Below are 20,939 nucleotides of genomic sequence, written 5' to 3' on the forward strand. Positions count from 1 at the left end.
AAAATAAACACTTTATCCTGAAGATCTCTGGCTTGGGTTTGCTCATTTCCCCAAGCGTTACCCCAGGCTGGGTGTGAGCTGGAGCCAGAGCTCACTCGTGGGTGAACTCCTGGAGTCAGGAGACCTGTGTCTGCTGGGTGGTCTCTTGTGCCATCGTTTTGTTTTCTCTTTGCAGAGACCTGAAGCTGGACAACGTGATGCTGGACAGCGAGGGGCACATAAAGATTGCAGACTTTGGCATGTGCAAGGAGAACATCTGGGACGGGGTGACGACCAAGACCTTCTGTGGCACTCCAGACTACATAGCACCCGAGGTAGGGCCCGCGGAGAGGCGGCGGGTGCTCCACGTGTTTCAGCAGCTCTTCTCCATGGGTAACCTGGCTCTGGGCAGCTTTCCAGCTGGAACGGGGGCAGAAGTGAATTCAGCATCAGCATGGAAGGTTCAACCCCTCAGCACTGTCCCTCCCCCCAGGGGCTACCTTTAAGGAAGCAGCAATGCTGGATCTGCATCTCTTTGGCTCCGTGTCCTGCTGCTGCCTCCAAGTACAGGCAGTCCTCCGTGCTGCTCTCCCTGCAGTGTGTTTGCCCTCTCTGGGTGTTTTTCCTGTGTGTGTGTGCCACTGGCATCACCATCACCATGCCTGTCCAATCCTTGGCACGCTCAAAACCACCAAGGGCTGCTCCTCACGTGCCTCCTTGCTCCTGGAAGAGAGGAGCCCAGGAGCTCGGCTTTGCCCCCGGCCACTGGTGACAGCTGCTTCCCACACAACGTGACCAGTGGGGAAAATGGACTTATCAGTGCACAGTATTTCCATGTGAGGTGGAAATCTGCACTCTGAGAGTGGCGAGACACTGGAACAGGCTGCCCAGGGAAGTTGTGGGTGCATTCAGAGCAGTGAATTTCAGGCAGGTGCTTACGTCCAAGTGTCTGTCCCCTTAACATAAAAATATCCCTCTAAAATCTTCTCTTTGGTGAATTTTCAATGATGAGATTAATATTTATGCATTTGAATATTTCATAGGAAGAGTTTCTCTCTGCTAGGCCACACGTGCTTGTATGGAAAACTGCCTTGTCTTCTGCTGCAGCCCGGGAGGGTTTTAATCACGCGTTCCAATGTGTGTTACACATCCTCATCCTTCTGAGATGAATCCAGGTGTTCTGCTGGTACCTAGCTCAGTCCCTGGGTGTGATTAATACTCTCTCAAAGCAGGACAAATGACCAGTTCTGGTATTTGTCTGAGCAGTATCACTTACACTCTTAGTTTCTCCTCCTTGCTCTAGGTTTGCTTTTTTTTTTTCCTAAAAGAAAAACAGAAAATGGAAAATTAGGATGCAAATCCCTACAGCACCCAGGAGTGCTATTAAAGCCTGCTGCCTGTGAGTCTCAAACGAGGGAATATTCACACTCCCTACCTTGCAAACAGAAGAAGGGGGGGACAGTCCTGGTGTGGTCTCCTGCAGGGTGGCCGAGCCCGCGGCAGTGCCGGGGTCCCTGCGTGGGGTTCTGCTCCAGGGCCCTTCTGCTGGACCTGCTCCCTCCCACCAGGCTGCAATCTTCTCAAGCCAACGTGTCTTCAGGGTAAAACTGTCCTGTGATTTGCTTGACCCATTTTAAGGGCTTTTTCTGTTCCAAGGTACAGCTCTGCATGCCAAGGGGACAGGTACTGAGTGCAGATGACCCCGTGTGTGTAATTTCCTCGGAACAAAACGTGTTCTTCAGCTCCTGGGTTTTGACCTTCCCTAACGTGCAGTTGGTGATTTCAATTTACAGAGGCTTCTTTTCTGCAAGGATTTCTTCTGAAGACTGTTTTCTTTTAAAGGCCTTTTTGGTGTGACCAGTTCACACCTGAATTTCCCAGAGCACCATCTAAAGAACAAGGGAGAGAAACTTCAAGTGCACTCGGTTGAGGAATTTCAGGGCTAAAACTTGACCTCTGATCTCAGTGGGAATGGTCAGACCTGCTCACAGGATGCCATCAGAGTCGTGTCGCTGCCTTGGGATGTGTGGCTGGCTCAGGACCAAGGAGAAGATTGGTGCCAGTCTTGTTCTCTAGTGGTGCCTTGGTGCTGCTGCTTTCGCAGGACGGAGCACGGCTCGTCCTGGGTGGGGTGGCAGCACCCAGGCTGCATCTTGGCATCCCTCCTGTCTGACCCCCTCAGACACTGCAGAGGTGCCTTGCAGGGGGTGGCTGAGCAGGAGGGTTGCAGGCAGTGCTCAGAGCCTCGGGACCGGAGCCTTGCACAGGACCTGGGGTGGGAGTGGCAGGAGCAGACCTCTGGGGCTGGATTGCTGCGTGTGTTCCTCTGTGATTAGCATCTGATTTGCATTTCTGCTCAAGTACAGGAATCTTTGCAGAACAGGATCCTGTGATTAGGATGAATAAATTGCATAATTGTTTTGCACGGTGTAACAGATGGCAAAGCCCAGGGCCTGGCAAACCCCAGAGGCTGAAGTGACGCCCGTCAGCTGCAACCCAGCGAATCAGCCGGAGCTTGAAAGACCCTTCAGAGCAGAAAGGTGCCTTGGGAGCCCAGCTCCTCCTGCAGCCCCTGTGCTGGAGCTGGCTCTGCTCACTTTGAGCTGCCTGGAGGATGCAGGGACCCCCCAGCTGAAGGGAAAGGAACAGGGGGGCTGGCTGCAGGCAGCAGCCCCCAGCCAAGGGCAAGGAAAGGGCATCTCGCTGCATCCCTGAGCCAGGGGACACAGGGAGCCGAGCAGGGAAGGTGCCATGGGACTCTCCCAGGGCTGGGGACCTTTGTCCACCAGCCACTCATCTCATTTGTGGGGGGGATCTTGCCAGAGGGGTTCAGCTGTAGGTGCCCCAAACCTCTGACACGCTCGGGTGAGGTCACCTGCTCTGCAGAGGTGGGTGAGCTGGGTGGCTGTGCTGCAGAGCCATATGATTACGAAATTTAGGGGTTTGAGACACCAGATTTTGCAGAGGAAATAAGGGGAAAACAGGAAAAAAAATGTTTTGGTGCCTTATCCAAAATAAATGTTGATCTTTTAAAAATTAAAGCTAACTGACAAACCCCAAAGTCCCATCTTAGCTCCCAAACAAGCACCCTGCTGGGGTAGGGGCAGGGCCGTCGGTTATCAGGTTATTCTGTGAGGGATGTTGAGCAATAAATAATAGAAAGCAAACTGGCAGCCTGGAGTGCAGAGGGGTTTGACAACCCGTGTGCTGCAAGTCTGTTTTGAAGGGCCACATGCCATCCGTGGGGACCAGGCTCTGTTATCCCAAACCCTCTGCACCAAAGTCAGCAGGGAAAAATCCCCAAATGTGTGGGGGTGAGAGGAGCAGCTGCTGCTCCTGCTCTGCTCCAGCACGCCTGGCTCTGGCGAGCCTGCAAGAACACTGCAAATATGCTGAAGCTCCAGCTGAATCAGGATGGATCTGTCCCAAATCACTGTGAATATTCTGGGGGTTTGTCTAATATTTATCACGCGTCTGAGGGCTGGTGATTTTTTTGGGAATTACTGATCTCTTTGCCTATTGTGTTGTGTTTATAATTGCAGTTTCCCACCGTTCAGGGACTGGCATCTCAGTAAATAACCTTGTCCTTTTGACCTGGACTACAGCTTGAGATCAGTTTGTGTTGTGCCAACAGGTTAGAAACAAGAGTGTAATCCTGCTGCTTGTGTTGTTTTCAGATAATTGCTTATCAGCCCTATGGGAAGTCGGTGGACTGGTGGGCATTTGGAGTCCTGCTCTATGAAATGTTAGCTGGCCAGGTAATTGAATTTTAATTGATTCTTGTGGGATTGTGTTAAACTCCACCGTAAGCCTGTGCTGATGGGGAATTTGTCTGCTGCTGGCACCCAGCAGGGGCCTCCCCTGGAGCTGGGGCTGGAGCTGGGGATGCAGCCCCAGGGACCCCGAGGCTGAGACCTGAGGGGCAGCACAGCAGGGGCTGCTCCTGGGACTGAGGGTCCCAGCAGGCAAGGGAAGATCAAAGGCCATGAAATGTCACTGAACTCCATTTGCTCTGCCCTAGGCTCCCTTTGAGGGAGAAGATGAGGACGAGCTGTTCCAGTCCATCATGGAGCACAACGTCGCCTACCCCAAGTCCATGTCCAAGGAGGCAGTGGCAATCTGCAAAGGGGTAAGGGCTGGCCCTCGAGTTTGGGAAGGAGGGAGAAATGCAGCTGGTGGGACACGGTGTGGGGGGTCCCCGAGTCCTCCTGTGCCCCTCCCTGCCCTGGTCCAGGCTGTGGGCATCCAGTGCCAGGGGAGAAATCTCAGTCATGTTCTGGTGCCCCTGCTCTCTGCTCCTGGACCCACAGCTTGTGCTACTTCCTATATTGGCACCAAAACCAATCACAGATAACAGCTAGACCCTCTCTGTGCTGTGGTGCTCTGAGTACCAGAGGGCTGGCCTGTCTGCTCAGGTGAAGGTCAGGGGACAACTGGGGTGTTGGCTGGGATGTGGGAGCTGAGGGCATCTGCCCAGGGACCCTCCTCCCAGTTAGGTGACAATACAGGAGCTTTATGTCTCTGCCTGAAACCAAGAATGATGCTCAGAGAAAATGAATGTGACTTCTAAGGTGTTTTCCTAAGATCAGAGATCTCAGAGGTTTCCATTGAGCTCTGATGAGTTGCCCTTCAGGGGCACCTGCAGCTCAGTCCTGGTGTGCGTCTCTGTTGGGTCAGGGCAGTGTTTTCATTATCAGATCTCTTAATTTGCACTGCAGCTCTGCATTGCCCAGTGTCCTGAGCTCCCTACGGACTGGGGCTAGGCAAGACTTAAATGCAGTCTGAGTTAATTTGGGCTGTGACAAATAAAGGCTGGCTGGGTCCTGATGTTATTAGGCATATGGTTATTGCTGGGGACTGAGCCTCGTCTCAGCCAGCCAGTGTCAAACGGGGCTATAAATATGTGTTTGTGTAGGAATTTTAAAAAATGTTTGCTTTTAATAGTTAATATTTAAAATATCTGAACGTTCTGTGTCTCAAAATAGAGTTTCTATCCACAAGTGACACATCCTGCACTTAACTCTCCCACTGCGGCGTTTCGGAGCCGCCCTCCGGCGCTGCTGGGTTCAGAGCTGCTGCTGGGGGCAGCATCCCCCAGTGCCCTGGGGAGCAGCTGCTGGGGGTGTTCCCTGCCTGGGGGGCATGGGGAATGGGTGCTGTCTGACCACCAGGCTCCTGCAGAGTAGAATCAAATCAGATCCTTCAGCTGGAAGCCACAGTGGAGTCTCCTCTGGAGAGATTCCAAACCCACCTGGGTGCCATCCTGGGCACCCTGCCCTGGGTGACCTGGAGCAGGGGGTGGGATGAGGTGATCCCCAGAGATCCCTCCCAACCCCCACCATGCTATGACAGTTCTGTAACGGGAGGGGAGATTTCCACAGACTTTCTCACGGCCTCTTCTTCCTCTTGCTGTCGTTGTTTGGGACACAAGGGGAAGTCCACTGTGTCCCTGGGCAGCCAGGAGGGACCGTGGTGGCACTGCTGAGCATCGTTATCCCGTTCCCACGCAGGGGCTGGAGCAGGGGGGAGTCTCACTGGTGGCTTTGTTTGCTGCTGCATCAGTCACAATGCCAATGCTACAAATAGATGAGAAGAGCCTGTGACTGAAGCGTCTGCTGGGTGTAGCTGCAATGGCTTTTCTCACTTCTGGAGATGTGAGGCTGCATGGGAGGACGTTAAGCCACGCGTGGAGAGCTTGGTTCTTCATAAATTATTGGGGTTTTTTGCAGCAGCAGCAAGTGGTGGTTCCTGTTGCACAAATGTTGTTTCAGTGAGGTGCACAAAAACTCCTGTTGTTCTGTACTGGCACCAAAGTGCTGCACCAGAAAGTTTAATTAAAAATATGTGTGGTATTGAAGAACTGTCAGTAAGCAGGAAACAAAGTATTTACATTTTCCCTTGGAATGTGGTAAAATATGTCTCAGTTAACTGTGGGGACACTGAGGCCATGCTGTCTGTGTTGGTACATGATGGGTCTTCCAGGAGGGCACAAACTCAGCCTCCTATCAGTCCAGAGAAGAGGCACTTGGAGAAGCCTCTGGTCTGAAATGTGAGTGGTTTGGTACCTCCCTGCCATGCTCCCCAAAACAAGCCTGTCGTTCCCACGTGGTTCTGCTCCAGTGTGCCAGTGCCACTCGTCCCTTAGTGCTGCCAGCTCAGAGATGAAGCATTTGATCCTGAAATCCTGGTGTCAGCCGAGCCAGGGAACCAGCACTGATCAGAGAGCGTTGGCTGGGAAGCAAAGGGGAGAGTTAACCAGCACACAGCCCCTTGACTCAGCAGTCAGCATCAATTAGCAGATCAAGTGGAGCATTTCCCTCCCTCTGCTGTCAGCTCGGATTCTCCTCCCAGCCCTGCTGTGGAGCTGCTGTTCCATGGTGCAGGTAGCTCAGCTCTGCTCCCCTGAGCCCCGGGTTGGTTGTTGGGAGCCAGGCTCCCATTCAGAGCCACGGGGTGACAGGCGTGTGTGTGCCCATGGGCCCTGGCACAGCCCCTTTCCATGCCATGCAGAGGGCTCTGCCCGTGCCAGGCAGCCCTGTCTGGGTGAGCAGCTCGCCTGTGAGTGTCCCCTCCTGCTTTGCTCTCTGCCTGCCTGCTAAGGCACAAACCAGCACGTTTTCTGCAGTAGTTTACAGGTATTTTGAGTGGTCTTGGTGGAGCTGCCTGGGAAAAGCACATGACAGCTGCTTAGTGCCTGTTAAAGAAGTTTCCTCACCCGGGTTTCCTGTAGCAGAGTCTCAGGCATCAAATCTTATAAAAATAATTTATTCAGATGGTGCAGCAGAAAACCAGGTCAAGCTGAGTGCCTCCAGAGAGGGACCCCGACCAAAGAAATCCCTGGGCAGTTATATCCTTACAGTCCAAGTTCCTCTCTCCTCACACAGTGGTTCTGTCCAATAGTAATATCTGGGTCTGGGGTCTTCTTGTTGCTCCTTGAATCCTTTCTCTGGTAGTTCCTTTTCTTATCTCGAGGATGCAGCTTTTGCTGATGAATGTGGTACCTTGTTTTTCCCAGGATGTATCATCCTTGGGGCCTCCCTTCAAGTAACTAAATCTAAGTTCAGCCTTAGTTCACCACATGTGGCCTAAGGCATCAGCAAATCCAGCAACTCCTGCTAAGTAAAGCAAAACAAGTTTCAATTCAACTTGAAGCCATCTCCCAGTTAGAACTAACAGTCTACAAGTAAACCATGCTAATCCCCAGCAGTGCTGTGCTGCAGCCCCCTCGGAGGTGCTGGGAGCCTCAGTGGGTGCTGGGGAGCAAGGGCAGCTGGAGGGTGGCACTCTGGGGCTGTGCATGGTGAGCACTCTGGGGTGCCAGGGCTGTGGTTTGGCCAAGCAGTTAGTCCAGCCTTGGACTTCCCTGTGTCTGAGCTCAAACACCAGATGTACCATTAACAGGGGATTTGGTCTAAAATATCCTTCCTTAGCTGCAGAAGCCTGAAGGGCTTTCACTGCTTTAGTAAGGGGATTAAATCAACTTGTTCCTGTTTAACACAAACAAAGCTAACTGATTATCCTGTGTAAGCCAGGACAATCAATCTGCATGTTTATGGGGTCCTGTGTATCAATAACAGGTGTTGCCTTCGTGCCCGTGTGCATAAAAGCACAACAGGAAAAGAAGAAAACTTAATTTCTGGATCCATATATTGAAAATTCAGAACAACTGCAGTGCAGCACAGCTCTGTTCAGCCCAACAGGCAGGCACACGAAGGAGAAAATCTTTTACAATTCGTTAGGCAGCTGAGCTGCTCTGAGGTCAGCAGTGGGGTGCTGGGCAAGGGGGTGTAACCACGACGCTTCGGCGTGTGAAACAGCTCCCAGCACAGGGCAGCAGGTGGGACCTGGGAAAAGTCTTTTCTGGCTGGAAAAGCTGAGTAGTGGAGGAGCCCAGGGTGGATTTCAGGGGGTGTGGAGTGTCTGCAGGGCAGTGCAGTGGCTGAGGGTCAGCAGGTGAAGGGCTGCAGAGGTTTCTGCTGGGTGCCCGTGGGGCAGTGGGGCTCCTCTGCAGGGCAGGGGCTGCTCGGGGGGGTCCCGGCACAGCACAGCCTCAGCAGCTCTGCTGACCCCCGGGAGGGGGATGCTCAGGCATCTGTCAGCTTCAGTGGTGCTGGACATGGACCTGCAGACACAGACCTGCTCTCCCTCCTTGCCCCAAACGCTGTCTGGCAGAAAAAGCCAGAGGTGGGTCAGTGTGTTCAGGATCAGCACCTCACAGAAAAGTCCCACCAGCAGATTTCTTTTCACATTTGCTGGAACAAACGAAGCTGTTTGATGTGACAGCCAAATCGCTCAGTCAGTTTATTAGCACGTTTCAGGCTCTCACATTGTTGCTGGGTCCTTGCTTTAGGAAAACCTGACTGAGTCACAGGATGCTTTGCACTCTCCTGCTCTAGCACAGCGAACCGAGACCCGACTGAAATGTCAGGACAGTGTCTGGAGCCTGCCCAGGAGAGACAAAGATCCTCCAGTTCAGCTGAACTTGAGCTGGATGCAGCAGAAGCTGAGGGACAGTGAGGTTCAGTGGGCACGGCTGCGCCAGGGTGGACTGATCGTGGCCAGGGCGGACTGATCGTGGAGCCAGGGTGGACTGATCGTGGCCAGACCCTGGCCAGGGGGGACTGACCACAGCCAGGGTGGACTGACTGGCCAGACCACAGCCGGGGTGGGCAGATGCCTGCCCGTGTGCCCAGCGGGGTTGAATCTCCTTGTGACAGGCTGGGTGCCACAGCAGCGCCGGCAGCAGCCCCAGCCCGTCCCCCCGCCCAGGGAGGGGCTCTGCAGGACTGCTGCTGATCCCAGCCCTCTCCTTGCCGTGAGGACAGGCAGGCTTCACCATCTGGAAGGTGGTTTCTCCAGCTGGCAGAGCCCGGTGTGCCCTCACTGTTTGCAGATGGGCTTCCCAGGGGTGGTGCTGCTTCGGGGAAGCCTCGCTCCGGCAGCCCTGCCCAGGCTGGCTTCCCAGCAGGCTGGGATGGATGGAGTGCTGTGTGCTAGCACAGTGGTCAGCAGCAAACCCTCACTCCACGTTTGTTGGTTTGTTTGTTGTGGGGTTTTTTTTCCTCTTTTATGCTTGTTTGGGTTGTTCGAGGGTTTTTTTGCAGCCTTTTCCTTGCTTTCAGCTCCGTGGTGCAGCATCACTTTCAAAGCTCAGCTCCCCTGAGCCACTTTGGCCTGTGCCATGGTGGATGGCAGGGCTGACCTGTGTCAACACACTGAAACACCGTGGGGCAGAGAAGCTCTGCCTGAGCACAGGACCTGGTGAGGGTCCTCGGCTCCCCATGGCACAGTGGGCTGCCTGATGTGTTTATTTTTGTCAGAAGATGCTTGTTTATAAAACCCTTATCTTTCAGGGGTGGGCCAGCCTCAGGAGGAGGGTGAGGAGGTTTCTCAGTTCCCCTCCCACAGAGCTGCAGGTCCCTCCTGGGGGTCTCCTGGAGACCCACACCCTGGGACACAGAGTCGGGCTCACTGCAACCTCCTCACTGCTCTGGGGGCAGTTTTGGCTGCCCTGCTTTTAATAAAAATCATCCTTTTGTTGCAGGTGTAGAGCTCACATTCGCTGTGCTTATCAACATCTTATAAATCTGTAATCTCCACCTGATCTCAGAACAGAGCTCGGGCAGTGCCCCAGGATATTAGTGTTTGTACAGCCACTCTTAATTCCCCTGGCCTGATTCACTTTTCTTACTGAGCCAGTGAAGAGGAGTTTAGATGATAAACAACACTAATGGACTGCTGTGCTGCTTTCCTCCAAACTGCCTGTTTCATTAGAAATACACCTCCTGTTAGTGCTGCCACAGCTCCACAAGGATGTGGGTTCTGTTTCTAGGGCTAATAAAGGTTTCTGAAGGGCAAACTGTTCATCTTAGATGGGTGGTGAGCTTTACAGTTAATTATGGCAATGCTGAGAAGTTTGCTGCCAAGGAAAGGGACCACTAAGCAGCTTTGCATGATCCTGCTCCCCTGCTGGAGTGGGCTGGTGAGACTGCAGCGGTGCAGAGAGCTCTGCCAGCACCCTGATGGTATTTCTTGGTGAACCAATTTCATGCCCAGGGGATGTGCTCACCCCACCCACTGCTCGGGCACCTGCAATCTGCTTAGTCTGTTGTCATGAGCCATTGTCAACCTTCCCTGTCCCTGGAGCTGCTCCAAGTCCTCCAAGCACCAAAAGCAGGCAGAGGAGGTAGGAGCCCATTTTGCCATCCAGACCCTGATGTGGGTTGTCCCAGGGCAGTGCCCACATGGTGCAGGCTGCCCAGATGGGTGTTTGGAGAAGGCTTTGAGCTGCCTGGTCTGCTGGAAGGTGTTCCCCCCATGGCAGGGGAGTTGGAATGAGATGATGTTTCATTTCCCTCCCAGCCCCAACCATCACAGCACCCTGAGGACTCCTCGGAGCAGCTGTTTGGGAAGCAGCTGGCCGCTCTGTGAGTGACTGTTTCTCCTCTTCCTCTCCAGCTGATGACCAAGCACCCTGCCAAGCGGCTGGGCTGCGGCCCGGAGGGGGAGCGGGACATCAAGGAGCACGCCTTCTTCCGCTACATCGACTGGGACAAGCTGGAGCGCAAGGAGATCCAGCCCCCCTTCAAGCCAAAGGCTGTAAGTGCGGCTGCCTCGCGTGTGCCCCACTCGCCCAGCGCCCTCCCACACCCTCGGGTGGGTCTGGAGGGGCCGGGTCCCATCACTGCCCCCGTGCCCCAGCTCCTTGTCTGGCTCCCGGCCCGCTGCTGCTGCAGAGCTCTTCGTTCTCCCAGGGTCGCTCTTTCTGTCAGCCTTTTTCCTCCCTTCTTCTTAAGCTCAACAGGCCTCTCTCTCTCTCTTCTTTTTTATCTAACCTTTATTTCAGTATCCAGCTCAGAGCCATAGTCTGGCAGGGGGGCTGTGTTTCACTCACTGGTTCTCTCCAAGGTGAAGCAGTGGAAGGCTGGAGCCTGGCTCGTGTGCGGGCACGGGCACGGGTGGAGGAGCTCTGGAGAACCTGCCTGCTCTGTCCCAGCTCTGCCAGGCTGGGAGATGGGCCCTGCTAGAGACAGATGCTGTGCGAGCTGGGAGCAGGAGGCTGTAGGGTGAGAGAAGTTGCTAGCAGTGAAACCGAGGTGGAGGCAGGAGCAACCTGAAAGCTCTTTGTCAAAAAAGCCGAGTCTGGCTGCTCCCGGGTGCAGCCCCGGGCTCAGAGCAGGGCTGGGGTGTCCCTGTGGGGCCCTGAGCACGTCAGTCTGCTGTGTCCCCCTGCCCGTGGTCCCTCTGCCCTTCCCCAGAGAGGATGCACAGGCACAGTGACCACGCAGACTCAGGGACAGGGACATCTCTCTGGAATTCTCCCTTGCCCAGAGAGGTGGTCGCTGCCCCATCCCTGGCACCATCCCAGGGGAGGTTGGCCGGGGCTCTGAGCACCCTGCTCTAGCTGCAGATGTCCCTGCTCCCTGCAGGGAGGAGTTGCACTAAATGACCTGGTAAGGTCCCTTCCAACCCAAAATATTCCATGATTCTCGTTGCCACTGTTGGGCCTGGCAGGGTCACAGCTCTGTCTGAGCCTCTCTGCAGTGGTCCAGATCCTTAAGGCATGGGCTTATTGATGTGTTTCCACCTCCTGCATGCCTGTTAGCTGCTGTGCCCTAGTTGGGCACTGGTGTTTTACAGAAAACTGCAAATCCAAAGTTAAATCTGATTTTACATGGCTGATATGGACTGCTGTTTACACTCAGTGATCAAGGCAGGGATGTTGCATGACCCTGGATCCCAACTCAGAGTCCAGCGATGCTCTGTGGATTTAACTGAGCCTCCCACTGCCCTTAACCTTGGACACATCTGCTTCTCCTCTGCTTTACAGTAAAACTGTCATTTTGAAGAGACCTTTTTAGTGCTTGGAAAAATTCTGCTTTCAGGGAAAAACGTGAAGCCCATTTGGTGTAGGGTGCTCAGCTCCTTTCTCTCTCCTCCCTCTAAGTGCCTCTCTGCTCTCGCAGCCTTTTCCCACCCACAGCTCCTGGCTTGACTGGTGAAATATGAGTGAACACCCATTAGCTGGGCCTGGCAGGGGGCTCGGGCTGCCCTCTGCATCAGCACAGAGAGAAACGTCCTGTTCTCCTCACCTGTCTCAGAAAGGCAGAGAGCAGGCTGCTGGTAAGCCCCTGGTGATGGTTAGCACAGAGATCTGAACTGCTCCTGCTCTCCTTGCCCGCAGAAGGAACGGGACCTTCAAGCTGTTTGACCCTGTAGGAAGGGGGTTGCTGGCCAGGCACTGGTTCTGATATCAAAGCACAGCAGCACAAAACTCCTGGGGGCTGTTGAACACACCGTGACTTGCTGGCTCAGGGTGGGATCCAAGCTTTGTGTGAAGGCTGCTGAGACATGGGGTGGGTGGTCACTGAGCTCCAGAGTGGGGGATGCTGGAGCCCTCTGGGAGGGCTGAGTTGGCTCCGAGGCGTTGGGGGGAGTTGTCTTATTCTGCAAGAGGTCGTTTCTCCTGAAATCTGTAATCTTGCTCTTTCCCACCTCTGTGCTTTTGCTGGTGAAGCTGTTGCTGTCTCTCCCCATCTGCCTGTGCCCTTTCTCCCTGAGCAGGTCCCAGCAATGCTCCTTGCCTTGGGCTGGGGCATGGTGTTATTGTGTGGTGGGTTACAGTTGGAAACAACTGAATTCTGTCAAAAGTGCTTTCGTACTGATTGTATGGTTTAAACTGTGCACATTTTCTCCTGCTTTTTGAATGCCTTATTTCCTTAAAAATCCTTTTGATGCCGGCCCTTGGAAGGGGGACACTCAAGCTGCTGCCTGTCCCTTCTCTCCCAGCAGCTGGCACTGGGGAGGAGTCACCACTGGCTAGGGCAGGGAGATTAACAGCAAGGTAGGCGCAGTGGATTTAGGATTTAGGTAGGATTAAGGCAGCTCAGGTACCTGCTGATAGCTGCTGTTTCAATAGCAGTGTGTCATGCTGGAAACACTGCTCCTTTCGGGCCAGCTGCGAGTGCAGATGAGAGCAGCAGAGAAATGGAAATGTGGGTTTGGGCACTTCACAGTGTGCCTGGGTGGGTCACAGGGAAGGGTGCTGGCACTGCTCCTGACCTCCAGCAGGGCACACAGGGCTGGAGTGCCTCCTGGGGCAGGAGACTTGTGCCAGCCTGGCTCTTCACCTTGGCTTCAATTGTCTTCTTTTTCCTTTTTCTTTTTAATTACCTTCTATAAAGGTTACAGTGACCATCTGCAATCCAAAGGTTTGAAATATGGAGTAATACACAAGCGTGGGCTCAGTGTCTGCCCACAGCCTTCCTGTGCTCCAGCACTAGTGCCTGAGTGCTTCAGCCCTGAGAGCACAAGTCTCTGGTGACAGAACCAGAGGAAATGGGCTCGAGTTGTTCCAGGGGAGGTTTAGATTGGAGCTGAGGAACAATTTCTTGCCCTGGAGGGTTGCCCAGGGCTGTGCCAGGCTGCCCAGGGCAGTGGTGGAGTCCCCACCCCTGGAGGGGTTCCCAAGCTGTGGAGATGTGGTGTGAGGGACACGGGGCAGTGGGGACCTGGCAGTGCTGGGGGACAGTTGGACCTGATGATCTTAAAGATCTCTTCCAACCAAAGTGATTCTGTGGTTCTAAGTCAAGGGGAACAGAGCCCAGTCCAAACTGTTTTCAGCATCATGTCAACCAATTCTCCTTATCAGAAGGTGTCACTAATCCATGTTTGCTCAGGTGTGGTGGGTGCAGGGGGGGCACTGGGGAAGGTCCCGTTTGGGCACAGGTGGGTGGGCAGCTCACCTGCTGCCCCCTCCCTCTGCCCATGGGGCTGGTTCCCACCCTCTCTCCTCAGAAGCATCTTTGCCAGGGAGCTCTTCTGTGGCACCACAAGTTCTTTGCCAGGTCTCTCCCGTTCTGAGCCCTCTCTGCAGGCAGGGAGCGTGGCTGTGGGAAGGGCTGCACACCCATCAGCCTGCCCACCTCTGCCTGGCTGGAGATGAATTCCCCAGAGCTCCCGTGGAGCTTCCTGCTCTGTGCCTGATTAACCTTTATCACAGCCAGGGTAATGAGACAGATCAGGGGCTGGGTTCTCTTTGCTATGCAGGAACCTGCTGGTTTTGACACGGGGCTGTGCTTGGCTGCTCTGGGGTTGGCTTGTGCATAACAATTCCTTTCGTGGGTCTGCAGTTACCCTGGGGAGTGTATTTACACTTGCCTGCTTCTCTGTCTCTCGTTGAGATAATTACTGTTTTTGGTATCTAATTACTCCTTTACTTTACACGAAGCCCAGTGATTTGAAAAGTCTCCTCATTTTGACAGCACTGCAATCACTCAGCAGAGCACAGGATTGCTCACAACAGGGCAGTGGTTTCAAAAATTTGCTTTTAATCTCATAATTTTTAATTGCATAAAATAATTTTCCTCTAACTGCTTTCAATTAATTGATACTGAAATGCCATTTATAGACCTGGATGTGTAAATACTCTAGTTCTCCTGCATGTGCATTTTTGTAGCCTTAGTTTTGGTCTTTAAGAGGTGAATTCAGATGTTTGCATAAGTAATTTCCTAATTAGATGGGATTTAGGGATTGAGGGGGCCAACAGTGGGCAGGGTGGGGAGGCAGCCAAATGTGTGAAGGTTAAGCATCTCCTCTGATAATCCACTCAAGATTCACTCTGGTAGCCTCAGGGTCCTGTAAAGATTTTCTCTGAGATTCCCCTCCAATTATTCAGCCAATATTTTTGGTATTTTGGGTAGCAGCTTGGCTTTGTTTGCAGGAGAGGGATGAAAGCTGGGGTCCTACAGCAGAAAACCCTCTCAGTGAATGCTCCCAGCCCTTGCCTGGAGCCAGGATGGAGCAGCCTGAGCTGGGCTCTGGGACCATTAGCCAGGCACCTATGAATGAAAATCTCTCTTGTTGCCCCTGAGCAGCACAAAGGGGCCTTTGGCCTGGCCCCAGGTTCGTGCTGCCAGCCAGATTCCCCCAGACACAACCCGTCTGTCACCAGCAGTGCCTGGGAGCCCTGACCCTCCCTCGGGTGCTGAGGAGCCAGGTCTCTAACCCACAGCAGCACCAGCAAGGTCAGACTTGCCCAAAAGATGCCTGCAAGGCCAGTGGGATCATGGCTGTACCACTTTTTTTTGATTTTCCCAAAAAAATCCCTGGAAATGGAGGGTGTGTTCAGCCCAGTGCCTCTCCCGGGCGTGGGGGGCGAGGGCTTTGGCACAGCACCAGAGCAGCCGGTTTTTAATGATCTTTGATTGCATCTCAGGGATCAATGGAAAATATTTTATTATGCCTTTTTTCCCTATCTGAAATCAAGCTAGAAACTGATAAAATAAAAAGGCCATCTTCTAAGCTGACAGGTTTATTTCTGCAGCTCGGAAAAAAAAAGTCATTCTGCGCTGGCTATAAATATTAGACAGGACACGTTGGGGATTTATGTAAGATAAATTCCCACCCTCCCCCTTTCTCCATTCAGGATGGAGCGATGCCTGTGCATTAATACAGTACTAAAATGAGGCAGATTTTTCCCAACGTGGGTTTAGATAAATGTGAAAATTCATATGGCATCTCCCAATCTTTAATGAGGAACCTGATGTCGGAAGGGGCCAGACCTTGTTCCGAAACTCCAGCAGTTTCCAGTTGGCCACTGGGGTAAAACCTGCCAGGTTCCCAGGAGCCAGTGCCTGGCATCATGGGGACAGCACAGAGCTGTGGTCACAGCCTTTGGAGCTTGGGTTTGGGCTTGGATGTGGCTCCTGTAAACCCAAAGACAACTCCTGCCTTAGAGGATGTATTTGATCCCTGTGGAGGCTCCCACAGAGCAGGAGGTGCAGGCTGGTGTGCTGACCAGGGCAAGTCCTTATGCACCCAAACAAAGCCTGCAAACTCCACAAAGCTGGGCATGAAATACCAGGGACAGATGCAACTTTAAAAATGTTCCATCCCTGTATTCTTGCCTTGTTGGTAGTGACGAGAATTATTCCTTGCCAATATACATACTCAAAATAAATTTGTATTTTCTCTCCCCATAACTGGAAGCACTTCACCAGCAATGGTTTTTAAGTCTTTGATGAGGTTGCTTGTGTTTGATTTTTTTTATTTATTTTTTTTTTAAGTGACAGCCCATTTCCTTATAGCAAAAAGAAGGCTGGTGCTGTCAGACACTGCAGACAAACTGCCCTGCGAGTCCCCCCAGGATCTCATGAAGCTAATAGGCAATGACAGCTTTATTTTCAAAGCTCTGTAAGGCTCTCACTGTGTATTGGGAGTTGATAGAATCTGCAGGTGAGCAGCTTATTAGCAGGTAAACCCTGCTACCTTCGGTGCTCCTGCACTGATAACCTGAAGCCCTGCAGAATTCCCCAGTAATCCTGCTCAGGGTTTGTTTTATCCCAGTGCTGAAGGGGAAGACGAGTGACAGTGTGGCCTTGAAAATCCCCAAGCTCTTAATTTTGTGACTTTAGCTTCCAGGCTTTGAGGAACTGGCAACTTGAATTCCGAGCATTTATATTCCATTTTGATGTTAATATGATGGCTTTCAGGGAGGCATTTGGCTGTTGCAGGCTTGTCAAACATCTAAAACAGACTTCTGCAAGACTGGAAAGCTGTGCCTGACTGCACGGTCTGGAGCAGAGAGCAGCTCTTCCCACACTGACTGGGGCTGTGACAGCTCTTGTTGGAATTCCTTATGGTGGGAACTGGCAGCTCCTCTGGAGATAACCTCCCTGTTCATTTCTGCACATCGACGACCCTCCTTGCTGTCCTGCAGCCTGGAACAGGTTGACAAATCCAGACTAGAAATGTGCTGTAGGTTGGGATATGGTCTTACAAAATATGGGAGATACAGGGGTGTGGAAGGGTGGGCTCAGGGGCTTCAGCACAGCAGTAACTCGAGTTAAAACAGCTCAGATGTGACCCATTGAAGTTGATTTAGAGACTTGGGGGTGATGAGTGCCTGATTTGGTGTTATAAGAACCCATAAAAGCTGCTAAAGGGGAAGGTGCCATTGGAGCCTGGTGGATGTTCACGTTGTCTTCCCTGAAACCTCTCTGGCAGAGGAAGAAACTGGGAAATATTGAAGTTTACATTTATTTGTCTTTAATATTTTATTTAGTCTGATATTTATTAAAAATGGAAATCAGTTTCCTTAGCAAATGAAAGTTAAATAGCAGGGAAAACTGTCCCAGCACTTGAAGGGTGTGTGCTCCGTGGGGAGATGGAAGGAGAGGAGAGAGGAGGCCCAGGAGAGCATTGGCTGGGGGGCAGCTGGTGGAGGGGGCGTTGGCAGCCCTGGGAGGGGACGGGGCAGGTCTGTGACAGGCTCTGTAGCTGCTGCAGTGACCCACTACCCACCTGTTGTTAGTGACTATTGCTGTTGTTATTACATCAGCTCCTGATTTGCAGCACGGGATGTTGCAGGACCCCTGCTTTGATTGCTGGGAGCACTGAACAAGGTCAGGGCACTGGTCAGCAGCTTCCAGAGCTTTTGGGTCCTTCTCTTGTCTGGCTTTGCTGGCTGCTGGGAGCTCGGTGCTCTTGGCCCCTGTCCTGCCTGCTGAGGGGTGGTTGTTAGCTGCCTTCAGGGGCAAGAGGGAAGAAGGTTGCTGTGAGCAGGGTTTTTGGGACTGCCAGCTGGGTCCACCTGCAGTGCAGAGCTCTGGGGATGCCGTGCAGCAGAGGGCTGGTGGCCAGGAGCAGCCTGGTGGCCAGGAGCAGCCTGGTGGCCCAGCTCCTGCCTGCCTCAGCTGAGCAGCACCCCGTGCACCAGCAGGGACTGCCAGGGTCTGATGGGGATGTCAGGAGGGGACAGAGCAGCCCTGGACGTTCCCAGGCACATGTGCCTGCATTAAGCATTCAGCCAGCAGCAGTTTGCAAGAGCTCTGTGGCAGGTGAGGAGCTCTGTCCTTGAGCAGGGCAAGGAGGAGCCTCTGAGCAGTCCAGACATGCTGAAAACTTCCCAGTCCAGAGGAGGGAGCAGAGACTGAGTGGGTGAAGCCACAGGGGTCTTCCAGAGGCAGGTGCCATGTGTGTGGTGGAGCCAGGGAGAAGGTGCAGCCCCGGATGGCAGCAAGTGATTGTGCTCCCATCTCACTCCTCCCCTTCCATCCCTTGCCAGGATAACATCACCTTCTGACTGACAAAGCCCACGTGTATTTTGCAGCTTTTCCTGTTCTCCCACTGCTGCAGGGCGTGCTGGGCAGGGGGTGGCCCCATCCCCACGCTGCTTTCCCCACCCACCATCCCTTCTTCTCTTCCCCTCTCATAGTGTGGACGCAATGCTGAAAACTTCGACCGGTTTTTCACTCGCCATCCACCCGTCTTAACACCTCCTGACCAGGAAGTCATCAGGAACATTGACCAGTCAGAATTCGAAGGATTTTCCTTTGTTAACTCAGAGTTTTTTAAACCTGAAGCCAAGAGCTAAGTAGCTGTGTAGATCTCATTCCTGCATCTCTGTCATCCAGTCCCAGCTGCTGTTTTGGTGACATTTTCATTGCAAAACTTGCATTCGTGGGTTTTCTTTAGTACTGCTACTAGAGTGACCGTATTCCAGAGCCAGAAGTGTCTTCACAGGATGTAGGGCACGCCTGAAAGGTGGGTGATGAGCTGTAAGTGCTGTAAATGTGCTTTTATGACATTTTATTTGTAGGAAAAGAAAACAGTTCGTTGGCTAACCCAGGTAAAAGGGGGAGGTGTAAGCTGTGACAATTAGGAGAAATCTCTTCAGCACATGCTTTGCTCCCTGCTCCTCCCTTTTTCTAGTCTTTTTTTAATATAATCATGAAAATTAAATATTTAGCCCTCTTAGCCCTAGTGGCAAGTAAGTGTTTTTAACAAAACCTTTCCCCGCAGCGCGGGTGCTGCTGGCTCAGCCTCTCAGCTCCCCCAGGCCCCAGGAGCTGCTCTGCAGGGCTGGCAGCACCAGCCCTGGCTCCTTCTGCAGCTCAGTGCTGCGGGGGGTCGGTGCCCTCGCCGCCCTGGGCTCGTCCCTGTGCAGCTCTGGGCAGTTTGGGACAGTTCTCTGCTCCGGGCCTTCGGCAGCGGCAGGAAGTTATTTGGGGAGCCAGGTCTGCTGCTTGCAAAGATTTCTCCTGATTGTGCAGTTTCTAAATAGTGGGGTTTTAATCAAAAGACACATATCCTATTGCAACCAGGAGATTTGGAAAGAGCTGTAGCAGATGCTTTCAGATCCTTGGCCACCCTCATAAGCACCACGTGAGGTCAGTTCTCATAGCAAAACTCCCTTTTTTTTTTTTTTCCAAATGCCAAAGCAATTGATTGAGATTGTTACCTGTGCTTTAAACGTGTCAAAAAATGGTATTAACACACATGGGATGCTATTTAACTTTGAACAGTGTTGTGAATTCTGATATGAAGTTTGTAAAGAAACTCGTTCCAACTTACAGTCCTGCTTTTAAAAAATTCCACCAGATGCTTAAATGGGCTAAGTTTTGTTTCTGGCATCAAAGAAAAAATCTCAGGAAGGATGAATTTCTCTTGAAACAATAAGAACCATGCAGCTTCCTTTTATACTGCTCTGCAGATGTTCGTGGCTGTCACTGTATCAATCTGCTTTAACTTGTAATGTGCCATTGTTCTTGGGTTTGTGTTGTTTTGTTTTGTTTTTTTTTTCCCCAATAATGATGATAAAATAAAAAGTGAGAAATAACATCCAGGACACCTGCATGTGTTTGGCAATAATGAGTTTCCACAGCTCTGGGCTCAGAGATGGCAGGAGCGCCAGGCTCCGGGGCTGTGCTGCGCTGAGGGCTGGAAGCTGCTGCTGCTGGCTCAGGCAGGGGGGCAGGCAGGGGGGCAGGCAGGGTGCAGGCAGCAGCCCACGTCACACCTCACCCTCCTGCAGCTCTGGCAGAGCCGTGGCCCGTCCATCCTCTGCAGTGTTTGTCCCCAAGCCGAGGTGCCACGTCCTGGAAGCGTCTCGCCAGCGCCCGTGTGCCCCTGCAGCGCCCAGCCACACTGCTCACCGAAACCTGGACAGGGAGGGGAGTCTCTCCCACGTCCCTTGGAGGAAGAGTTTTTCTTTGGGGCACCAGGATGAGCTGGGCGCTGCTGCTCGGGGGTCTCGGGGTGCTGCTGCTCAGGGGTCTCGGGGGGCCTGGAGCAGAGGACTGCAGAGGGGAGGCCCCCGGTGACCCAGCGCTGCCGGGCAGCGGCTGGGAAAAGCCATCGGCAGCTCCAGCCAAAGAGGGATCAAAGGTTCCCCTTAACCTCCCTTTGGAGCACGTGCAGAATTTCTCTTCCACCTGGAGCACCCTGTCCTGCTGGACTGCTGCACAGTGGGGCTGTTCCCAAAGGCACCGAGCGGCCCCACAGCTCTGCCGCAGAGAAGGGCTCGGCGATGGTCGGCAGGGATCCCACCCCTGGTGCTCCGGGCACAAATGCTGTTCTGGGCTGGATGTGCCACGGTGCCCTGGGCATGGAGGAGCCCGGGGTGCCTCTGCCACACCGTCCCATCCCTGCTCCTCACCTCCCAGTCAATCACCCCTTGCTGGAGGTGTTTTCAGCCTTGAATTTCCCCTGCCTTGCCCTCTCTCTGTTTACCAGATCCACGTAGCTGTCCCCTACCTTCTCCCAGGCAATTCATCATCTTTGACAGAGGCCAAATTGCCACCAATTTCGGACAGAATTCAAGGTAAGAAATGAGCAAACCCCACTTGGCTCTGCTTGCAGCCAGGCCCTCCTGGTGCTGCACTTTGCTGCCGAGCCCCTGCAGGAGCTGGGGAGGTGAGGAGCTGCTGGAGGACTCTGGGCAGGGGGAGGTGGGCTGCCCTGAGCCCCCTCCCAGGCACATACCAGCCTCTGCCAGAGCTTTCTGCTGCTGAAAAGCAGCAGGAGGTTTTTTCTCACTCAATGGCTCCTGGGTTGAACAGCGACTTTCTCTGGTGCCATCAGCAGAAGCCACTCTGAAGGGCTGGGGACCACGGTGGCCATTTACACCAGCAACACGTCTGGACGTCTCATTCCCCTTTGCAGCATCCCACAGCATT

At 53.1% G+C, this 20,939-nt stretch overlaps 1 protein-coding gene across 1 annotated transcript in view; it reads left to right on the forward strand.

Annotated features, from left to right (window-relative positions):
• Window positions 1–18,667, forward strand: part of LOC103778180 (protein kinase C beta type-like) — a gene marked incomplete at its 5' end in the record, with an annotated part of 40,793 nt that extends 22,126 nt beyond the window's left edge. The window contains 5 exon segments of the mRNA XM_008945758.1: window positions 176–314; window positions 3,657–3,737; window positions 4,001–4,108; window positions 10,438–10,578; window positions 18,197–18,667. Of these exon segments, the coding sequence (XP_008944006.1) occupies window positions 176–314; window positions 3,657–3,737; window positions 4,001–4,108; window positions 10,438–10,578; window positions 18,197–18,355 (628 nt within the window).
• Window positions 18,668–20,939: the final 2,272 nt, after the last annotated feature.

The sequence above is a fragment of the Merops nubicus genome, unplaced genomic scaffold (genome assembly GCF_000691845.1).
Source record: "Merops nubicus isolate BGI_N331 unplaced genomic scaffold, ASM69184v1 scaffold12770, whole genome shotgun sequence".
Classification (NCBI taxonomy): Eukaryota; Metazoa; Chordata; class Aves; order Coraciiformes; family Meropidae; genus Merops; species Merops nubicus.